At 40.5% G+C, this 22363-nt stretch overlaps 1 protein-coding gene across 1 annotated transcript in view; it reads right to left on the reverse strand.

The window, feature by feature from the left end:
* The window catches only part of IL12RB2 (interleukin 12 receptor subunit beta 2), an 84278-nt gene that overhangs the window by 40476 nt on the left and 21439 nt on the right, over window positions 1–22363 (reverse strand). Inside the window, exons 5-8 of the mRNA XM_019919342.3 lie at window positions 22124–22308; window positions 20763–20905; window positions 19495–19645; window positions 10474–10553 (exon numbers count right to left, since the gene is read on the reverse strand). Coding sequence (XP_019774901.1) covers window positions 10474–10553; window positions 19495–19645; window positions 20763–20905; window positions 22124–22308 — 559 coding nt within the window. The remainder of the gene's footprint in view (window positions 1–10473; window positions 10554–19494; window positions 19646–20762; window positions 20906–22123; window positions 22309–22363) is intronic.

Genomic DNA, 22363 nt, shown 5'->3' on the forward strand with positions numbered 1-22363 from the left:
GGACTATCATCCCAGAACAACAGAACAGGAAGGGGTTCTACAGATTAACAATGAATTCAGTGTTTCATTTTATCAACGGGGAAACTAAGCCCTGGGGACAAGAGATGACTTGCTTAAGGCCACTCAAGGGACAGATAGAGGGGCTGAGAGTGGAATCCAGGGCTCCTGACTTCTGGATTCATGACCCCTCCACTCTGACTCACTGCTCCCTCTAACGGCAAGCGTGAGACAATGAACTGGTGAGTATGAGCGCCATGTTGCATAGTTGGACCCCATTCACCCTTCTGGCCCAGAGTTGCAAAGCAACTGGAACATCAACAGTGGGCATGAGGTCAGCAATTTGGGGAGAGTGGAGATCCAGAATTCTTTTTTTCCAGAGCCAACGAGCCCTGAGTCAGAAGGAGAGAAGCTCTGAACTGAGAAAAACCTTGGCCTGAGGAGCCAGCTGGGTCTTCTCAGATAAATTTATTTTTACTCTAGTGTTTGTTTATTTGGGTGGGTGAGAAGGGGGAATCTATCATTTATTGGGCCATACCATGAGTCAGAAGCTCTACATCCTGTCACATTTATTCCTTATAACTCCTCATTCTGATGAGGGTGCTAACGCTTAGAGAGGTTAAGAAACTGACTCAAGAAGTCCCTACAAATCTAAAAAAAAAAAAAAAGGTTCTGAAGAACCTAGGGGCAGGACAGGAATAAAGACGCAGACTTAGAGAACGGACTTGAGGACACGGAGAGGGGAACAGTAAGCTGGGACGAAGTGAGAGACTGGCATGGACATATATACACTACCAAACGTAAAATAGCTAGCTAGTGGGAAGCAGCCACATAGCACAGGGAGATCAGCTCGGTGCTTTGTGACCAGCTAGAAGGGTGGGATAGGGAGGGTGGGAGGGAGGGAGATGCAAGAGGGAAGAGATATGGGAACATATGTGTATAGCTGATTCAGTTTGTTATAAAGCAGAAACTAACACACCATTGTAAAGCAATTATACTCCAATAAAGATGTTAAAAAAAATTAATTAGGGCTTCCCTGGTGGCGCAGTGGTTGAGAGTCCGCCTGCCGATGCAGGGGACACGGGTTCGTGCCCCGGTCCGGAAAGATCCCACATGCCGCGAGGCGGCTGGGCCCGTGAGCCATGGCCACTGGGCCTGAGCGTCCGGAGCCTGTGCTCCGCAACGGGAGAGGCCACAGTAGTGAGAGGCCCGCGTACCGCAAAAAAAAAAAAAAAATTAATTCAAAAAAAACTCCCTACAGAAAAGTAATGAGAGATTTTAGTGCGCCCCCTGGTGGATATGAGAGAGGAGGGCGATATCCAGACGGAGTCTGGGGTCCCTAGGAGCATCTCAAAGACAGGGTACTTCTTGTCCCTTCTTGGGCAGTGCTGAGAGTGGGTTTCAAGCCAGTGGTCCTACTGTTGTTGTCACCCTCTCCTACTGGTAAGAATACACTAAAAAGGAAAAGCTGTCCACTGCCTCTCTCCCTTCAGTATTCTTTCTGCTCTGCCCTGTGGAAAATGATCTAAACTTAGTGAGCGTAGCCTTTCTGACTTCACTTTGTCTGAGAAGCAAAGAGTGAACAGCTCCCTCATAAACCATTATAAGAATTCTGCTGCCTGAAAAGGCTTTCAGCGTCAAAAATAACTTGGTGAATGTAATCCAAGAAAGGACAAAGTCTGATGCATTTGTGAATGTGTGCCCCGTTTGTGTTTTGAAGTATATTATAGGAAAGGTGTTTCTGTGAATTGATAAATCATTTCCTCTTAAGACTTCGAAAAAACTACTGTACTTACAATAAAGTAATATTTTACTTCTGAACTTCCCCTGATGCAAATAATAACTTTAAAATAACTGTTAGAGCTTAGCCTGTATCAGAGAAGAGAGTCTGTAATCAAGACCCGTTGGAAAGCTGGGCAGTTTGAATACTTATTAGTCACAGCTTTATCTGTGAAGATTTTTTTGGTTTTTTTTTGGTTTTGGAACACTGCTGACTTGGTTCTTGTTATTCGGGAAGATCTTTTGCTTTTCTGCTCCACCACCTAGCAGCCACATGACCTTGGGCAAGTTATTTCACCTCTCTGAGCCTCAATTTCCTCATCTGTAAAATGAGGATAATTCTATATCCAGCATAGGCTTATTGGAGGATTCAATGAGCTAAGGGCAGTAAACTGTTTCAAAAGAGTGTTTGGTGCATGAGAGATATGAAGACACTTGGTGGGTACCCTACTCTCACTTAACTCTAATATAAAAATCATCATAATTGGCACTTTTCCCATCATACTTATATGGTTCTTCTATTAATCTTGACCTGGCTTATACCACAGCTCTCTATGGAAGTTTCACCAGTGCCATACAGTTGATTACAAAGTATATGCAATTTGTGGGTTTAAGTCTGGGTACCTTGACTTCAGAACTTATGACTGCCTTCAGCAACCCCAGTCCAAAGTGAAGACAATCCTCACCTGGAAGTTTTAAAAATCACTGTACTGGAAATTTCCATCTGTGGACCTATCTCCCCACTAGCCTGTCAGTTCGTCTTTGCATCCTCAGTGTCATGACCAGTGTCCGCCTCCTAAGAATGACCTGGCAAACACTTTTCACAATTCTTATTTTCATACCAACCTCATGTTATATATACTTTTACTATCTGCACGGTACTCATGAGGCAAGTAAGGCACAGAGAGTTTAAGCGCCTTGCTCAGGAACACACAGTAAGTGGTAAAGCTGGAGCTTGAACCCAGCTAGCACAGCTGCTCTATCTGGAGAATGAAGTCTTAACTGCTGGCATGCTGGCACGTAGTAGGCATCCCCCAGGTGTTCCGCTACTCTGAACTGATTTAATTGATAGTCATACCTCCTGGTCGTTACCCGGGCATAATGATGTCTATCTTGTTTTACAGCTAGAAAACAGCAAAATAATGGAAACTTTTTAAGAGCAAAGCTTTAACTCCCCTTCCATCTCTGTTTTCTATCTTCTGTTAATTCTCTGCTACTTACTCTTATCTTTGTCACTGACCACATTCTGCTATCCAACCCAAATTCCCTGCATTGCATCTGGTACAGTATGTGTGACTAGTAAGCAAGGGAAAGCAACCTGTTCTGTCTGAAAATATCTCCAGAAATGCTGTGCCAGCCTGTGATGAGACAGGGTTGGGAAAGGGAAGGAGAGAGAGTTGAATACTGCAGCAAAACTAATCTTCCCATCTGCTGCTTTTGTATTTAAACATTGATTCTGAGGTTGGATACCTCCTATAATTATATAAGGGCCTCAGGCTCCTGGAAGCCAATCTTCCCTGGGGATTTACAATAGACCTTTGTCCTCCATCAATATAAACCAGGTTACAAATAATACTGTCTACTTTTACTGAATCCCTTTCATATGAGGAGGCCAAAGAATTCATCCCTTCAGTGCAATGTGATACAGGTTGGAATATTCTTCTTTCACCAAAGACAAAGACAGGGAGAAAGAGACCAAGTGAATGTACTGAATAAGCCGCTTCTGGTCTCAACAGTCTGAGGCTGTGCTGTAAACTGGTGTACGGGGCTGGCTCTTTTCTCTTTCTTCTTGACTTCTATGGTTCGAGGGTAGCTGTTTATCCAAATGAATTACTTCATTGAACAAGTGAATATAAAACACCCAGTTTTTTCCCCACCTTTGGAACCAAAAGATTCCCTATCTCTCTTCTATCTTGCTTGTTAAGGCTCAGGACACTGGTTGTTGGCCACTACAGGAGGGAGCTCTGCAGCCTTCAAAACGGGGCTCTCCTGACCTGAGACGGGCTGCTATCTGGAGGGTGAGCCCCTGGCCACTGTGCCATACTGGCACTTAGTAGACACACCAGTTGTCAAAGACATAGTAGGAAAAAAAGAATGTAAAATAGCTCATTCATATTTTTAAAATCAATTACATGTTGAAATGATAACATTCCAAATATATCTGCAAGTAAAATATATTATTAAAATCGTCCGCCTGTTTCTTTTTACTTTCTAAAATGTGGCTACAAGAAAGTTATTTTTTCTTTTTTTTTTTTGCTGTTCGCGGGCCTCTCACCGCTGTGGCCCCTCCCGTTGCAGAGCACAGGCTCAGCGGCCATGGCTCACGGGCCCAGCCACTCCGCAGCATGTGGGATCTTCCAGGAACCGGGGCACGAACCCGCGTCCCCCACATGGGCAGGCGGACTCCCAACCACTGCGCCACCAGGGAAGCCCTACAAGAAAGTTTTAAATTATGCATGTGGCTTGCATCCGTGGCCTGCTTTATATTTCTATGGGATAGCACTTCACTAATGTGATCCTTCAAGCCGAAGTCATGTCCCCAGGGGTTCTCCTGTCAAATGTTCTCCCATCCTTGTCCTGACTAACTTGTTCTTCTGGGGAGCTCCAGTATTAACTTCTCTTTTTTTTTAGGGTCAGAAAACTTTAATAACACCTGGACAGAATCAATACTAACAATTTAAGGGGCAGTTTATACGTGATATTTTCTAAAGATTTAAACTATTCCAAAAGATTTTATCCTTAAAATTGTTTAAAAAAACAAGCTAACAAACAAAAACTTCACCCTATTTAACCCTCAGCAACTCGACTGTGGACTCACTTTACCCACACCTCGAAATCCTTCCAACCAATTAAGAAACTAAAAAGCAGAAACTCACGTGGGATTCTGACTGTCAGGCCTATCTTTCGATGTGTAGACTCTCCTATGCCCTTTGTCCTTCTGATGCTCCATCTTTTAACTGCAGTGACTCGCTCATTGCCTGAGCTCCACTTTGTTCTATGGTTCACAAAGTTAGTCAGCTGCATGGAGAATGGACGATGCTGAAATCTGCAGTATTACATTCTGAAAGGTCCTCTCTGACTCCTCACTCCTTCCCCTGCCTGGCCATCATCCTCCCCAGCCGAACCTTGAACCCCTCCTTGAACCTGAGGGCCCTCACCACCTCCTTGCTATTTCTGTCCTCCTGCTGGACTGTGAGCTCAAGGGCATGGAGCCTGGACCTGGCTTGTTCACTTCCATATCCCCACATGCAGCACGGGCTCTAGGCCTAGAGGGGTTTTCATGTATGTGTTTGCTTGAATGAATAAATGAATGAGTGAGTGAATGAAGGAGTGAATTCAGCTCCATCTGCACACAGGTATTTCTCTTCCAGACCCGTGGCCCAAACCACCATTTCAGAAAGTTTGTGACTTGCTATGATCGAGACAGTGAGAGGACACTGAAGAAATTTACAGAGGAAATTGGAAAGGTTAATGTGGCTTTAACCCATCGTCATATCTTTTCATACATCATCTCCATATATATTTGAGGTGACTTTCTTCTTAAAGGATAGAAGCTGTATTAACTGAAGGAAAAGTGTACTGGAATCATGGATTGAAATGCTTTGTCAAAGCAAAGGAAACGGTATGAAAGTTTCTGCAGAAGGAGATGATAGAGGGAATCTGAGGGAAAGAATTGGTGACACTCCTCCCCCCACCCCTGAAAGGGCTCTAACCCAACACTGAGGCTGTTGCTAACACAGCAACAGTTTCTACCTGTTATTGCATTTACTGTTTTAACAACATCCAGGTGTTTTTGCTTGATTCATAGATTACGTTCTACTTTTTGTCTTCAACATAGAAAGTATTTTTTCTCTTAAAAGCAACTATGGGGACCTCCCTGGTGGTCCAGTGGTTACGACTCTGGCTTGCACTGCCAGGGGCATGGGTTCGATCCCTGGTTGGGGAACTAAGATCCTGCAAGCTACGTGGTGTGGCCAAAAATTTAAAAATAAAAAATTTTTAAAAAGCAACTATGGCAAAAAATAGTACAGGATATTTTTGAGGAAATGGAGTTTTTCGGAGAAACCAAGGTGTGGGAAAATGAGTAACTATGTGGGAACCAGAACATCAAAGGTCTCCTTTACCCTCAACATATTCACACACCCACCTTCATAAATCACACGCATATAGATACATTCATACACATTCACACTCAAACACCCACACATATACACCCACACTTATACCCACATGTATCCCACACACACCTTCACACTTACTCACTGCGGAGGGTGATTCACATGTTGGACTTTAACACCTAATGTGATGGTGTCAGGAGGTGGGGCCTCTGCAAGTTGATTAGGCCCTGAGGGTGGAGCCCCCATGGGTGGGATTAGCACTCTCTAAGAGACCCCAGAATGCCGTCTAGTCCCTTTCACCACGTGAGGATACAACAGAAGTCTGCGACACAGAAGAGGGCCCTCACCCAACCATGCTGGCAGCTGGATCTCGGACTTCCAGCCTCCAGACTGTGAGAAATTGATCTCTGTTATTTATAAGCCCCTAGTCTATGGTATTTTATTATACTAAGACACATCCATGCATAACATACATGCCCATACACACACACACGTACTCACATATACACACCCACACACTCACATCCCTCCCACGCATACAAAACTCCCACGCATTCACACACATGTGCACTCACTCACATATACAACACACATGCACACACACCACTCCAGACACGCACATTCATACATCCTCAACTCCCTCCACACACACCGGGGCTGTACCCATTCAGCACCAAGCTGTTCTCCCCTAGTGTAAACATCCTACAAAAATGAAAGGTCATCTCACTTCTCCCTATCTGCAAGAGAAACGTGTTCTCTCTGTGTTCACAGGCTGATGGGGTTTTACTTGGGGCTTCCTCTGGTGCCAAAGCCCCAAATTCCCCTTTGCAGTGGCGGGGTGTCCCCCTTACCTGGTTTCCCAGTATTGATCAAAGTGAAAAAAGAAAAATCAGCCACCACACACGTCTTTGCTTCCTTTCCCCCGTGTGGTCTGACTGAGGCCCCACCACAAAGCTCTTGATCCGGCTACAGTGTTTCTTTCTAGCCTGAGGTTTAGATGAGTTCCTTGTGTCACAGCACAGCCCTGTATGTGAGACTCCCAAGCCTGCCTAAGGGGGGCAAGAGGAATCCCCAGGCGGATGAGTGGAGAGGGGTGGTTCCAGAGGGCAGTATTTCCGCCCAGGAAAGGCTTCCAGCACAAGCACCACATCATGGAATCCTCTCATGGGAAATCACTTCCCCTCCCTAGACCTCAGTTTCCGTGTTTGTAAAACGAGTGTTAGAACCGCATGCTGCTTAAATGCCCTTTGGCTCTAGAGGTCTGGGATTCGTGGTTCTGGGGTCCAGAGCAGGACTGCTCATCTCAGCAACTCCAGCTGGGGTTTAATTGCCTCTCCCAGGTGGGTGGAGAGGCAGTTGAAGAAGCCCAGGATTCGACAGAGAAGGACTAAATCCTGCAATGACCCTATAAAACTGAAGACTGGGTCCAACTTTCCTTTCTCAGGCTGGACCATCACTGAAGGTTTTGAAGGTGCCCTGTCACGACTACCATCTGGCACAAGGTTATAGAAGCTTCTAGTATTTACATTTTTGGTTTCTTATTCAAATCGATTCCAGTCCAAAGCTTCTAGTATTTACATTTTTGGTTTCTTATTCAAATCGATTCCAGTCCAAAGCATCCTTCTTGGGCCCACAATTCTGGCTCCACAAAAGGAAAGATTTTCTAACTTCTCAATAAGAGATGCCATCGAGGCCTGGGCTTCCTCCAAAGCGATTCTCCCTGTCCCAGAAGGTCCCAGATATCTGTCTGTCCTGGCTGGGCTGGGAGCAATGTTTATGAGAGAAAGCGTGGACTAGAAGAGCTTTAAAGCCTCTTTGAATTTCAAGGCTTCATTTCAGAATCTAAGCTTCGTGAGGAATAGCGACAGGATCAAGATGAGTAGCAGAGAGGAGTTTGCATACGCAAGCTTGCTAAGCATTACCTGTTGGCTAACAAATAATTATTTTGACTTTGCTCTGACGTTGGTTTCAGGGTACCCTGCTCATGCCTGTTCTAAATTCTCTCTGTGACAGTATACACAGATATAGCACCAGGCACATTGCTTACTCTGTTAGGATAAAAATCATGATGCAGTATCATTTAATTTTTCCTTGGTGGCCCCCGTGATTTTTCTGCATTTGTGTCTTCTCATTGACTGGGCCCTATGACGGCCTTGTCAGCTCTGCAGGTACCAGGCTCATTACCCTCATTCTACCGAGAGAAACCCTAGAGTAGAGAGGAGTGAAATGGGACCAGAACAGAGTATCTTTTCAGATAACTGTAAAGTACATTTTGGGAGGAGGGATCTTTATGGGAGGAAGAATATTCGTTTTAACCAGTCGCTTACTTCTGAAAATGAAAACCAATAGCCAGGAATTGAGCTGGGTTCTTCTATACTATTTACAAATCATGGCTGCTCTAAACGCCTTGCTTTAGGAATAATCTTGCTATTAACAATGCTTTATTTTAAGATAAATTTTAAGCTGCAGTTTTAGTTTCGAAGGGAAGAACTTGATTATGACTCACCAAGCTATTTATAGTAGACTCCTCTTATGCCAGACATTTTGTGTGTGTGTGTGAGAGAGAGAAAGGGAAAGAGGGAGCAAGAGCTCATTTCTTAAAACTGAAGAAGATTGCAATTATCAAAATCTATCCAGCTAACCCCACCAGAGGACTCCATTAGTCTGACTTCTGGTTTCATGCTCATCAGCTTCATAATTCCAAAACTGTTTATTTGCCCTTAACTAGAAGAACTGTCGTAAAAGGGATGTAAGTTTTGGGAAATAAAACCTCTTCTTATGAACATGCCAATCAGTAGCTCAATTCAAATAGTTATTTTTTGGGACAAAGATGAGTCATGCTGTAGCAGAAAGAGCGCTGGATGGGTTTCAGCCCCAGCTCTGCACTTAGTAGGTGGGTGACTTTGAGAAGAACCTCCTTTCTTGGACTCTCAGTGTTTTCATGTGTTAGTGGGGATTCTAGTATGTACCTCTTAGAGTTTTTGTAAGGATTAAGTGAAACGATAATGCCAGCTTTCAGTACTCTGTAAAACTTTTACATTTTGTAATAACATTAGGCCTCATTGTTTTCTGGAAGGTTGTCCAGTTTACTACTCTTTTACTACTATTCGTAAGGGCTGCTTCCTTTTCCTAATCCTATTATTTTCTACTATTATTAGTATTCCTGAGGTAGAGCAGCTTTTTTTCCATCCTTTCCCTTTTCAATGACCATAGAAAACATATTGTTTTCCATTTGGTTTTTTTTTAACATCGCTATTGGAGTATAATTGCTTTACAGTGGTGTGTTAGTTTCTGCTTCATAACAAAGTGAATCAGCTATACATATACATATATCCCCATATCTCCTCCCTCTTGAGTCTCCCTCCCACCCTCCCTACTCCACCCCTCTAGGTGGTCACAAAGCACCGAGCTGATCTCCCTGTGCTATGCAGCTGCTTCCCACTAGCTATCTATTTTACATTTGGTAGTGTATATATGTCCATGCCATTCTCTCATTTTGTCCCAGCTTACCCTTCCTCCTCCTTGTGTCCTGAAGTCCATTCTCTACATCTGCATCTTTATTCCTGTCCTGCCCCTAGGTTCTTCAGAACCTTTTTTTTTAGATTCCATATATATGTGTTAGCATATGGTATTTGTTTTTCTCTTTCTGACTTACATCACTCTGTATGACAGACTCTAGGTCCATCCACCTCACTACAAATAACTCAATTTCATTTCTTTTTATGGCTGAGTAATATTCCATTGTATATATGTACCACATCTTCTTTATCCATTCATCTGTTGATGGACACTTAGGTTGCTTCCATGTCCTGGCTATTGTAAATAGAGCTGCAATGAACACTGTGGTACATGACTCTTTTTGAATTATGGTTTTCTCAGGGTATATGCACAGTAGTGGGATTGCTGGGTCATATGGTAGTTCTATTTTTAGTTTTTTAAGGAACCTCCATACTGTTTTCCATAGTGGCTATATTAATTTACATTCCCACCAACAGTGCAAGAGGGTTCCCTTTTCTCCACACCCTCTCCAGCGTTTATTGTTTGTAGATTTTTTGATGATGCCCATTCTGACTGGTGTGAGGTGATACCTCATTGTAGTTTTGATTTGCAAGAAACCATATTCTTAAACATCCACAGCTTTAATTTCCCCACAAATGAATAAGTGAGGTTGCATGGTCACTGTTGGGCATATTGTATGAATCAGAAGAGAAGGTGTACTGAGTGGGGTCAAAGGGTGGACATGCTCGGGGATGGGAGGGAACCTTGATCTGACTGGAAGTGGGTGAGGGAAAGATGTGATTGTGTGGAGGCAGGAAGTCAGAGTTCTCACCCTTGTTTGGGAAAAATAAATGACACAGAATCAAGCATCATGAGGATCTGGCTGAGAAAATGAGCTCCAACACAGACTCTGAAGGCTCATACCAAAGCCACTATGGAAACAGAAGGTCTTTTTCTGGCCTTGAAACTTATCATTCAAATATGTAATTCTCTTCATATGTCAATTATACCTCAACAAAAACAAAACAAAAAACCCAAATCTATAATTCTCCTGAATTTTAAGTGGACACTGCAAACTTACCTTCCAGAAAAGAGAAATCTGTTGTCTATTGTAGTCAATGTGCTGTCTCATGTACCAGACATCTAATGTTCCAGTAGGCTCTGTTTTGAAGGGGAAAAAAAACAGTTTCATATATACATATATATCTATACAATATGAAGACTTTGGAAGTCAATTGGTTATTCATTAAATAATTCAGGGGGAGTAGGATTATAGGATAATTTCAATTTTCTTTGTGTCCCAGTATCTTCCTTTTTCTGCTGTTACACAATGAACATGTATATATCTTTGACTACAGAAGTCAGAAAAAACAAGGTTACCTTGAAGACAAATTTTAAAAAATGACGAGGAAATTAGATTCTTAACTTACTCTTAAAACGTGTATTAGTAAAACAACTCAAAGAAAGTACGTCTGGTTAATTCTTTTTTATTGGAATGCAGAAAGAATTCTCAATAGAAAAATAAACATAAATCATAAGGGAAACATTTTTTTGATCCTGTAAAAATACAAAATACAAATGATGAACTTTGTGTTCATCTCCATTCCTGAACTTATGCTGGAGTATAATTATTTGGTTTTATGATCACTAGACAATAATCTATTTGCAAGGAGGCCTATCTCATTCATCTTAATACTTCTCATACCTAGCACAATGCTTAGAATGTAACAGACTCCCAGTTACTCTTTGTTAAATGATGAATAAGCAAATGAAAAAACCAGGCAATATTATCTACTTGATGCTGAAACACAGGCTGAACTCATAGAAGAAATAATCACCAATCCATAAGACGATGGTCAAATATTACCTAATTTAATTTGAGAAAGTCAATAGAACATACTTGAAAAGAAACTGAATAATCAACTCCTGTGTCTAAGAGTGTGTGTGTGTGTGTGTGTATGAATGGGTCAAGTAGTTTTATTTCTCCCACTGTCAGATTTGTTTTGATTTACAGCCAGGGGTGGAATCAGCAGAAGCAATCCCTGAAAACGGCTTCAATTGCACCAATTTTACTTGTGTAACAGTGACATTCAGAGTATATTAGGGTGAGGCTATCTTGGGTTCCTTTTGGAGCAGCAAGTTCCATTTAACCAGATGGAAATTTCCAGAAACTAAGTCCCATCTGGAGAGCAGAAGACAAACAGCCAGAGAGGGGAGAAGAGAAAGAAGGACAGGGAGGGAGCACATGTCCCAGCACATACTATGGGCAGGCCCTTTGTGGGCCCATTCAATTATATCTCCCGTCCTCCTCAGCCCCGTGATGCACTAGCTTCAGTGCAGTGGTTAAAGTGTGAGCTCCAGAGCCAGACTGTCTATGGGCAAATCCCAGCTCTGTGATCCTGAACAAATGTTTACCATGTCCTCAAGCCAGGTTCCTCATCTGTCAAATGAGGACAGTAATTCTACACATCAGATGGGGCTGTTGTGAGAATGTAAATGAACGGAAGAGTGCTGACACATGGTAAGTACTCAGTAAATTTTGCTGCTGTGTTTTCTTCCTTTGAGAACTGAAGTACTGAGAAGTTAAGGAACTTGATCAAGGTTCCAGAACTAATCATCGGAGAAGCCAGGCTTTGAACACAGCTCTGTTTTATCACATAGCCTGTGCTCTTTGCTCTGCATCATGCGGTTGCCTGGCTCTGTGAAGGGTTATGATTTCTCTATAAAACTTACATCCTCCATCAGGTACACCTTTCTATTCTCTTCCTTTGTCACTTCCTCTTCCTGCCTCTCTCGCCTTTGTCTCTCTTTTTTTATTTCTAAACATTCACTTCTTTTCTTCCCCTTCTCTTCCCACCAGTGGTAGTATTTACCCTTGCAGCCAGGAATTAGAAGTAAGAAATGTGTACAGAAGACATTCTGAAAGTGCTCTCAATCGTTCAGGATTACAGGGAGCCAGGAGTCAAGCTCAGAACTTTTTTTCCGCTAGTCCAGATGCATAAAAGGAAAAAAGCACAGGCAACAGAAGGAAAGGGGGCCTGACATTTATTAACCACCTACCATGTGCCAGGTAATCTTTGGATACTTTATATGCATGATCTCATTTAATCCTCACACAAGGCAGAGGGTACATGTGATTATACCTGTTTTGCAGCTGAGGACAAGGAGGTTGACAAATGTTAAGTGATTTACAAAAAGCGTGGAGCTGGTGATGGCAAAGCTAAGAGCCGAGCCCAGGTCTCACTGTCTCCAAAGACCCCGCTCGTCCGTTACAGTCCACCGTGTTGAGCAAAGATCTGAACACTCCACAAACTAGATAATCCAGACATTGACTACATAATCAGGATTTGGAAACTTGGGTGTGCTCAATGTCAAAGCCAGTGGACGTGTTCCATGGTGCTAAATGTCTTCAGTCAATTACATATTGGTAAGAAATTTAAAGGGAACACTCATTGCCTCATTTCCTCTCATTGTCACTCATTGCCTCTACAACCTACCAGATTATCACAGAGCTAAGAATCAAATTCTAGAGTCATATTTTGTTCACAGGATAAATTGCAAGTGAAGCTGAAATTTTAATGGTGCCCACTTGCAGCATAAGCCTCTATGGGAGAGAAATCATTAGCTAAATCTGTTTGAGTGTCAAGCGTAAAATTTCATGACCAGGAATGTCAAACCATTTCTGCTTAGAGCAACTTAAGGGCTAATATTAGAGACAATCTTTGACATTCAACTGTCATAAAATCACTTAGCGAAAGTCCTAACCTCAGTGTTATCTAACAAAAGACAGATAAAACTACTATGGGTAGACGAGAAAAGGTAAGTCAAAGGCCCATATGTCCAAGTGACAAAAAAAAGATGGGTACAAATGATTAAAAATATGAATATTGAGAAATGGAAGTCAGTTCTCCTGAGATGAATGTACCTTCAAGGTAAAGGAAAAAACCACTGGGTTAAAGAGGAGGGAATCACCAATATGAAAAAAGAGGACATCCTAAATTAAGCAGAAGATCAGTTTAACTGACCTAACTGACCTCGAGGGTTCTTTCAACTCTAAATCCCAAGATTCTAGGATTCTGTGAAACAGCACATGTGGTAAATAAATCAGGGCCAAGCCATGTGCTACTTCTGAGGTTAGCATCCGTCTCTGAAGCCAAGGCAAGTGCAAGGGCGTAAACAAGAGCAATTGAATTGCAAATGGAAAGCAATCCCTCCACAGAGATTTGAGCAGGCAGTGGAGTGGAGTAGAAAGATCTCTAAGAACAGTGAAAATGGAGAATTTAACACAAAGTAAATATGAAAAAGGAATATCTTGAGAGATTTCAGGTAGTGGGCTAAATTGAACCCATGAGAATATTTTGGTCCAAACCATGCTCCAAGCAGGACAAGATAGAGATAAGTCATTTGCCATCTTGGTTACTCCACGTCCACTCTTTGGGCTGTGATACGTTTCTCTAAAATCTAGTTTCAAATAACTCAAACAGATTTACAAACACCCATTTGCTTAAACAATTTTTTAGTGGTATACTCTTGCCTTTATACGTTACCCCCTGCTATGTCTCCATGGGAAGCCCTACACAGATGCTCCCACCCTTCCTCCTCTTTGATAACTTTCAACACTTGGTTCACTCTCTCTTTCCACTCCTTTCTGTCACTATTTTTGGTGGCTCATCATCCACCCTGGTGTTCCTTCCCAATGGCTGGTACTGTCCCTCCCTCCACCTGCTCACTTCCAATGATCTGATTCTCTCAACTTCTTCACTGAGCAAAAGGAAGCAATCAGAGAGGGATTCCCTAATCTTTCCACCCTGGAAACTTTCGAACTTCCCCATCAATTCCCTAACACAGCACCCCTACTGATTTTACTGTGGATGAAGCATGCCCACCTCCATCAAAGACCAACCCCTTGAGTTCTGGATCCTATCCTCTTGCTTCATCAAGGATCTCTCTCCCACCATTATCCTACTTCCTGTATCATTAATTTCTCCCTCTCTGCTGGGACCTTATCATCACCTTGCAAATATACTGTATTATCTCTGATCCTAAAAGCAAAAACAAATAGGGAATTTCTTAATACCACATCCTGCTCCAGCTACTGCCCAACATTTCTGCTCTCCTTCACAGAACTTCTTGAAGAGTTGTGAATTGTCACTGTCTTTATTCCCTCACCTAACATTCACTCTCAAGCAATGCCAATTGATTCTGTCCCCATCACACTACTGATGCTGCTCCTGGTCGGCAATGAATGCTATTTTGCCAAATCTAATGATCACTTCTCTATTCTCATTTCATTGGATTTATTGGCAGCATTTGACATAGCTGAATACTCCACCATCTTTTCTTTTCTTAAAGAAACATAACCTTTCAACATCCAGATCACAAGTGAAGAGCTTGTTCTTAATAGAAGCAGAAATGTTTCATCCATACGAAAGTCAATGGAGGCCTCATGTTAGAGTGCCAAGGGAAAAAAGTGAGTTGCAAAAGATTACATACACATATAATTTTGATTAAGCTCAAAAATAAGCAAAACTAATCACTGTTTAGAAATACATACATTTCTGAAAGCTACGAGAAAAAGTATGAGGATGATATAAACACACAGCCCAGAATAGTGGTTACGTATAGTGAAGCGTGACACGGTAAGAATATATTGGTAATTTTATAGCATTTAAGCTGAATGGTGGGTTTCTAAGTGTTCATTTTATTGTTACACTTTGTAATGAGAAAGTAGCTTAAACTAGGATAGTCAGAGTAGCAATGGAAAGAATGAATGCATTTTGAATGTTTTAGAAGAGTCAACTGCTGGTATGAGGGGATCGGAGAAAAGGAGAAGTTAAGGATGATTTCTGCATTTTTGACTTGAGTAGCTAGGAAGATGGTGGTGTCAATTACCACAACAGGAAAGATTGAAACAGAGGCATTTTGGAAACATTTTGCTTTGGAGAAAAAAATAAAAGTGTCTGTTTAGGCTATGTGAGGTTTAGAATGTCTGTTGACATCTAAGTGAAGATATGGAATAGGTGATTGGAACACAAACCTGAAGTTCTGGAAAGAGTCCAGGACAGAAACTATATTCTATCTTTCTCTCTCTCTCTTCACCTACCTATCTAGCTTTAGAGCCATGAGACTGAATGAGGTCAGCTGGGAAAAGAAGGGGGTCCAATATAAAGCCCTACAGATTGAGATTAAAAAGAGAAAGATGGCCAGCAAAAGAGACAAAGAAGAACGGACCAACATGGTAGAGTAAAAACCAGGAACAAGAGATTTCACAGAATTCAAGAGAATCAAGTACTTCTAGGAGGAAATAGCTCTTTTCTTCTACTGCAATAACCTTGGAGACCACATGTTCCAGATGGAGGAAGGCCACAAGATTCCCTTTGGACTTTGCAGGTTTTTCTTGGTGTTGTCTCTTCCAGGAATCTTTCCGTGACGTTCCAAGATAGACTATAAGCTCTTGAGTCTGAGGATCTGACTGGTTATCATTATGTCTGAGCACCTGGCATAGTTCCTGATATACACACATTCCTCACAGATCATCCAGAGAAGTATTTTTCCCCCAGTGGCTTCTTTAGGAGGGCTTCATGGAAAACATTTCTTCCCATTTGGGTGATCACTACCTTGTCAAATAGTTAAGCTCAGCCATTTACTTCTTCCAGGACAGATGCTGGGCTTAGAAGAGACCACAAGAAGAAGAAAAAAGGGTAGGGACACTCACTGGATCTAAAACATAACATTTTCCCTCTAATGAAAATGTTTGTAGGTAAATCCCTTTAGAATGTAAAGAACCATTCATTCTCATTTCCTGCAGCCTTAGGCAAAAAAGATGCAAGTATAATAGTTTCAAGTTTAGCTAGTTTAGGAGTCAGCAAACTATGGCCCATGGACCAAATCTGGCTGATTCCTTATTCCCTGTTTTGGTATAGCCAGTGAACTAATAATAATGGTTTTCACATTTTTAAATGGTTGAAAACAAGTCAAAAGAAGAATCATTTTTAGTGAGATGAAAATTTTATAAAATTCAATTTTTAGTGTGCAAAAATAAAATTTTGGACACAGCTTTGTCTATGTATTTGTCATACTGTCAATGGCTGCTTGCCTGTGATAACAGTAGATTTTAGTAGTTGTGACAAAGATCATATGGTCTGCAAAGCTGAAAATATTTACTATATGGACCTTTATAGCAAATGTTTGCTGACTCCTAAGCTAGACTTACCATCTTGCTTGCTAACTAAGATGGTAAAATAACCTCTAGTATTTAATTGTTCACACCTAACCTATCCTAGCAATAGTTCAAAGTCACAAATGAATGAATAATTGTCTAGCTTCTTAATGTGAACATGGGTGGCTGCAGCTGGTAGCCTTGCATTTTCTCCTCTTTGGGATCTCTCACCAATCACCTATGCTATCACCACAGTGGGGGAGGACTCCTCCTTTGCTGCTCTGGCACTAGTATGAGCATTTAACACTTCCTTTATTAATTGTTCACCGTCACATTTAGCAAGACCAAACATATAAATAAGACTGAAAAATGGTGAATGAACAGACAGAAACACGTAACTGATGATACAGCTCTAAGGAATGGCTCATTCATCTTTATTTTGGAGTCTCCTCCTGGGTGTTCAAAATGATGAGGGAGTGCCTTCCCCCCAACATCTGGGCATATTCTCAGGCATGTTTGGACACTATGCAGCCCAAATTCAGACTGTTTTCCCACTAGAAGTAAAATATGATTGCTTGTTTCCCAGTATCAGGCCCACTGATGGTTACTGATTGCTGGACTGTCCTCCCAAACATAAGAAAGTTATCTCTTTCCTTCCACCCCTTACTTAGTGGTCATTTTAAAAGTGTTTTTCATGGAGGACCATGACAAGAGTTGAATTTAATGACATGGGAAAGGGCCATATGGAGTGAATAATACCCTCATTCTCTGCTGGAGTGCTATAAATAACTGTGCCCAATCCACCAGGAGATAACATATTGCTCTGTTTTGAGTAACCAAGGCTGCAAAGAAAAAGCTCTACCATAAGATCATTCAGTTTTAGACAGTAACTAAAAAAAAAAAAAAAGAAAAAAGCTTACTAGTATTTTTTTTTTTAAATGCCAAGTTATACATCCGTACACATCTCAGGGGTCAAAAGGAAATAGTGTTAAAAAAAAATTCACACCTTTTAGGTTTACATCAGTTGATGTTTCATACAGAAACTGATGACAGGAACAGCGGTTAGAGGTGAAAACCATGAAGTTTAGAGTAAGAGAAAAGAGATCCTACAACAACCCACAGAAAGATCAAACACAAAAAAGGGAGATTCAGACACTGAAAGGAAACCAGCAGAGCTTGGTAGCGTGGTGTATCTCAGAGAATGCATTTCTCTCTTTATGAATGTTTGCAATTACTCTGAATAAGCCAGCTTCCTTGGTTCAATTCATAATCATCTACGAGTTCATAACCGTAACAAGTTGCTACACTCATTGTTATGATGGTGGTTTATTTTATAGGATATGAGAAAGTTACCATCCTGCCTTGGGTTTTTAATGCAACAGATAAACACTTGAAAAAAAAGAAAGAAAGAAAAACCTTTTCATACATCTCTAAATGGGTCATTATCAAGTGTGAGTAAAAATGATAAGAATTTACAAGCCCAGAGTTTCCCTAGTTTATACTTTAGCTTAATGTGATATAACTTAAAAATTTTCAGCCTATTTACTACCTTGGACTTGGACATAAAATATGGCCCATTTCCAAGAATTTTATCTGTACTATGTATAAATAAAGTCTAAAAATCCATGAGGTATTTTTAAAATGCATTACTTTGACATTGTAATAAAAGGATAACAAGAGTAAGCTCCGGAGTATAAAAATGACACACATTTAAACAGAGAAAAAGTGGCTCAACATTAATTTAAGAGATTTTTATCATAAAATGAGAGGAATAAATTATAATTGCTGAATGAATTCATTTAAAAATATTTTTTTAAATAGCGAAATGCAATTATTGTCAGAAGAAAGGAAGAGTATACAATTATTCTACAATTTATATATTATTTATTTTATTAATAGTTTACATCCTTGAAAGTCACTGGAGTATCACTGGTAAGTGTCATCAGTTACCAAAAATCACTAGTAGCTCACAGAAAATGAATGTAGCTTAATCATTAGGCTAGTTTACATGCACACATATCTATAAGTTTCACAAATAAGGACTTAGCTTTTCTGACATTAATGCTTCAAAATCTCCAGATAATAAAGCAACAGATTATATGTCAATTATTTTTCCTCTGAAACAAATTTTCATAAATTATGAAGCTGTATACTGTATCACTGAGTGCTTTTGAAAACTAATATTCAGATGGCTATTTCTTGTATCTCCAAAGATTTAGTATTGTCATAAAGTTCATATAAGCATTTTTGCTTTTTCGATTATACTTCAATAAAATTGTCTTCCCAATAATTACCAAAAAGAAAAGTCCATCAGACTTAAAAGTATATTTGATCTCCTCTTTATAGCTATGGGCAGTCTAGTGGTACTCATGTGAGCAGTGAGTATCAAAGGTTTGAAGAAGTACAGTGCTGTAACATTTGGAGGAGAGAAGATTGCCAGATGTTAAACTTTATTTTAAAATGTTGTCTCCAGAGTTTACCTTTTTTCAAGCTTTTAGTATGGCTTATAAAGCCATATTAATTTTCATAGAATCCAAAGGGTAAAATGTATCAAGGTTTAATGATAAAGGAATGAAATTACTGGTTGCAGCTTTGTGGAATAAGAGAAAGTAACTGAGAAAGTAAGTGAAATAGAAATAAGAGATATAATCAAACATTACTGAGGCATAAACTTGTAACCAGCATGATAACATGTGGCAAACAGGAGTAGGACTTACCTAATGTTAAAAAATTTTTAGCAATATAAACATATCTCCCTGGACAGCTTCAATACTTAAGTCAATGTCAAAATGAGCTTGTTAATTAATGCACTCATACTTTTTGATTCAGTAACAGTTCTTTAGAGATTCTATTCCAAGGAAATCATTACCTCTTCCTCTCTCTCTCCTGTCTTTCCTCCACTCTATCCACCTCCCTCCCCTCCGTTTTTTTTTAGACACATACCTTCTTCTGGTGTTTGTGTTCTCAATGATTCACTCCAATCACTCCAACTACCTTTATAAAGATGTAACTTAGAGGAAATCTGAAATTCATATTCTGTAAAGGGTTTCAGGTCCAGCAAATCATGTCTTCCTTTGGCATTTGTGGCATTAACCTTGAATCCAACAAGATTTTAAAAAGTGCCTGTTAATACTAAATTAATTTAAATAAGGGTAGGAAAACTAGACCAGATAACGCTTTTTACTTTTCAAATCTGTCATTCAATAAGAAGAAATATCAATGACTGGGTTACTGAATACACGTGATGTTAATCTGAAACAATAGCTTCTCATTAATAAAACAAAAAACTCCTGGGTCTAAGAATCCATCTATATGGATTCCAAGGGGGGATCCCGAAACCAGCTGAAAAACAAGATAGAAAACTACCAGTTTTCAAAAGGGCCTTGAAGAAGCTTGTTTCTACACTAGAGATTATTCTTTATTTGGTTACAACTAGGATGTGATGAATGTTTTAACACAGACATAAAACTGGTCCCAAACAGAAAAATTTAATTATATAAGAAAATTATATAGGAAAAATTATAGGTGAAAAATTTAATTATTATACCTCTCTACATGTGGAGCTGATCCTTTGTTATTATTATAAGCCATTATATTTTACAAAATACTGGAAGGAATTATAATCTTATATTTTTTATTGTAAAAAATTTAATGTTTAGGGAAATTCCTGGTGGTCCAGTGGTTAGGACTCCATGCTTTCACTGTCAAGGGCTGGGGCTCAATCCCTGGTAGGGGAACTAAGATCCCACAAGCCACGTGGCATGGCAAAAAAAAAAAAATTAATGTTTACTATTACATCAAAATGTGAAGCTTTTTCTTTGGAATATTCAATTCAGATAAGCCCCTCTTTGAACATTCCCTAATATTTCTCTTTCCAAAATGTTAAAAAAAATTACTAAAAAGTAATAATGGAAGTAATGATGGGGTAGGGGGTAAAATAACAAGGAAAAATGACTCACTAGAAATAAATTGTAGAAAATTAATGTGGATTTACAGAAGCCTGTGGCTTAAAAAATTTCGGAATCAGTGATCAAATTTTAAGATATTTCTTAATAAACAGAAGTGTAAGTGACTGGTATGTCTCAAATGTGTATGTGTACTTGTGGGCTAAATATTCTTAAACTCCATATTTTGCTGGTATGAAAAGAGAGATCTGGGCATTGCTACTAAGAACCCCTCCCTGGTTTCCCCTTCACTCTAGAGACCATTACCATATTCCAGGACCTGCTGTTAATGGGCCGATATCTGAGTCGATTAAGCAGCACCAGTCCCTCATCTCTCCACTGAAGGGTACACCTGCTCACGGAAGCGTTTACAAAGTTGATTCTGATGTCCCACGGAGGAAGAGGCCTCACTGGTAACCAGGACAAAAAAAAGTGTGATTCAGGCTCCATAATTGGAAATTGTCTTATGTATTGACATGGGCGTATAAAGAGTTGAACAAATCTCATTTCTAAGATGCATGGCTACTAAACTTGGTGAAATAGACAAGAGAGTAGTCCCTGGCTTTTAGAAAGAAGAAAAAGTTGGATTCATTTCTAAATCATTAAAGTAATTCCCTTTAATCTACCCTCATTTTTACTAAACTACGATGAACATCAGTAATAATTTCGATTCCATTTAATTCAATGATTGAAAGAAAACCAATGTGCCAAAACCCAGGAGTTCCAGTGGCTGAGAAGGTAGAGGTGTGGTTAGTGGTGATCACCTCAGAAGGAGAAGAAATATTGGTAGGAAAAGCCATAGGAAAGAGAGCAACAGAGGAATAGAAGAGAAGAATAAGAGGGAAAGAAGGTGGCTAGAGATGATCATTGTAAAGAGATGGAAGGTGGAATGGGCAGAACTTTGATAGGAAAATATAGAGTAGATACCGACGTTCAGACTCACAGTTAGCAGTATGTGTGCAAAGAGGTGCTTTGGGAAGAGAGAAGAGAGACACATAGTGTGAGGCCAGAACTTCAGGCAGGCCTGAAGCCCAGTCCTACATGGGATGTTGAGACCTTGGGAATGCCTGGGATTGGCCTCTGATTCAACTGGGCCAATTACATTTGCTCAGAAATGCGCTGGGACTGGCTCACTCTAGCTCCCAAGCTGATGAGAGGGGTGGAGGTAGGTATTCTCTGAGGAAGATGGATTGGTACAGTGATACACTTTCTTTATAGGTGGCACCTGGCTGCTCTGGCCCTGCAGGCCAACATGCAGCCTATCTCAGAACAATGGAGTAGCCATGGGGGTGAAAAGACACCTGAATAACCTCACATGACCCTTGCCTCAGTCAGATGGTATCACTGGCAGCCAGTACCTTCATGGGATTTGAGGCCAGGGGGCTCTTATTTCTCCAACAGAGAGAATAGTGTTCAATATCCCATTTTGAACATCTCTCTATAGCTCTAGAGACATACATCCTTTTGCTTGCATCAAAGAAACATCTATCCTTTGCCTATGCCTACTGGCCACTTTCCATGAACCACTGTCCCTTTTGAAACAATCACACATAGAACATTCAAGTGATTTAAAAAATAATATTCACGTGCTAAAGATCGACACTTACAAAAAGTGAAATAATACATACCTATGTCCAACAATGTGAATGAGGATGGGAATGAAGAAGCACTCCCAAGACTGTTGATAGCAGTAACCTTGGCTGTGTAACTAGATTCAGGTGATTCAGGGGTTAGGTTAATTCCAAGGTCCAAATGATCACAATAGTGATCATTACATTGCTTCTGCAAGGTTAAATTTTTTGGTCCCTTTAACCTGTAAATGAAAGACGATTGTGTTTAGCAAGATACTTTATGTGCTGTTGCCTTCT

This window comes from Tursiops truncatus, chromosome 1 (genome assembly GCF_011762595.2).
Source record: "Tursiops truncatus isolate mTurTru1 chromosome 1, mTurTru1.mat.Y, whole genome shotgun sequence".
Taxonomy (NCBI): Eukaryota; Metazoa; Chordata; class Mammalia; order Artiodactyla; family Delphinidae; genus Tursiops; species Tursiops truncatus.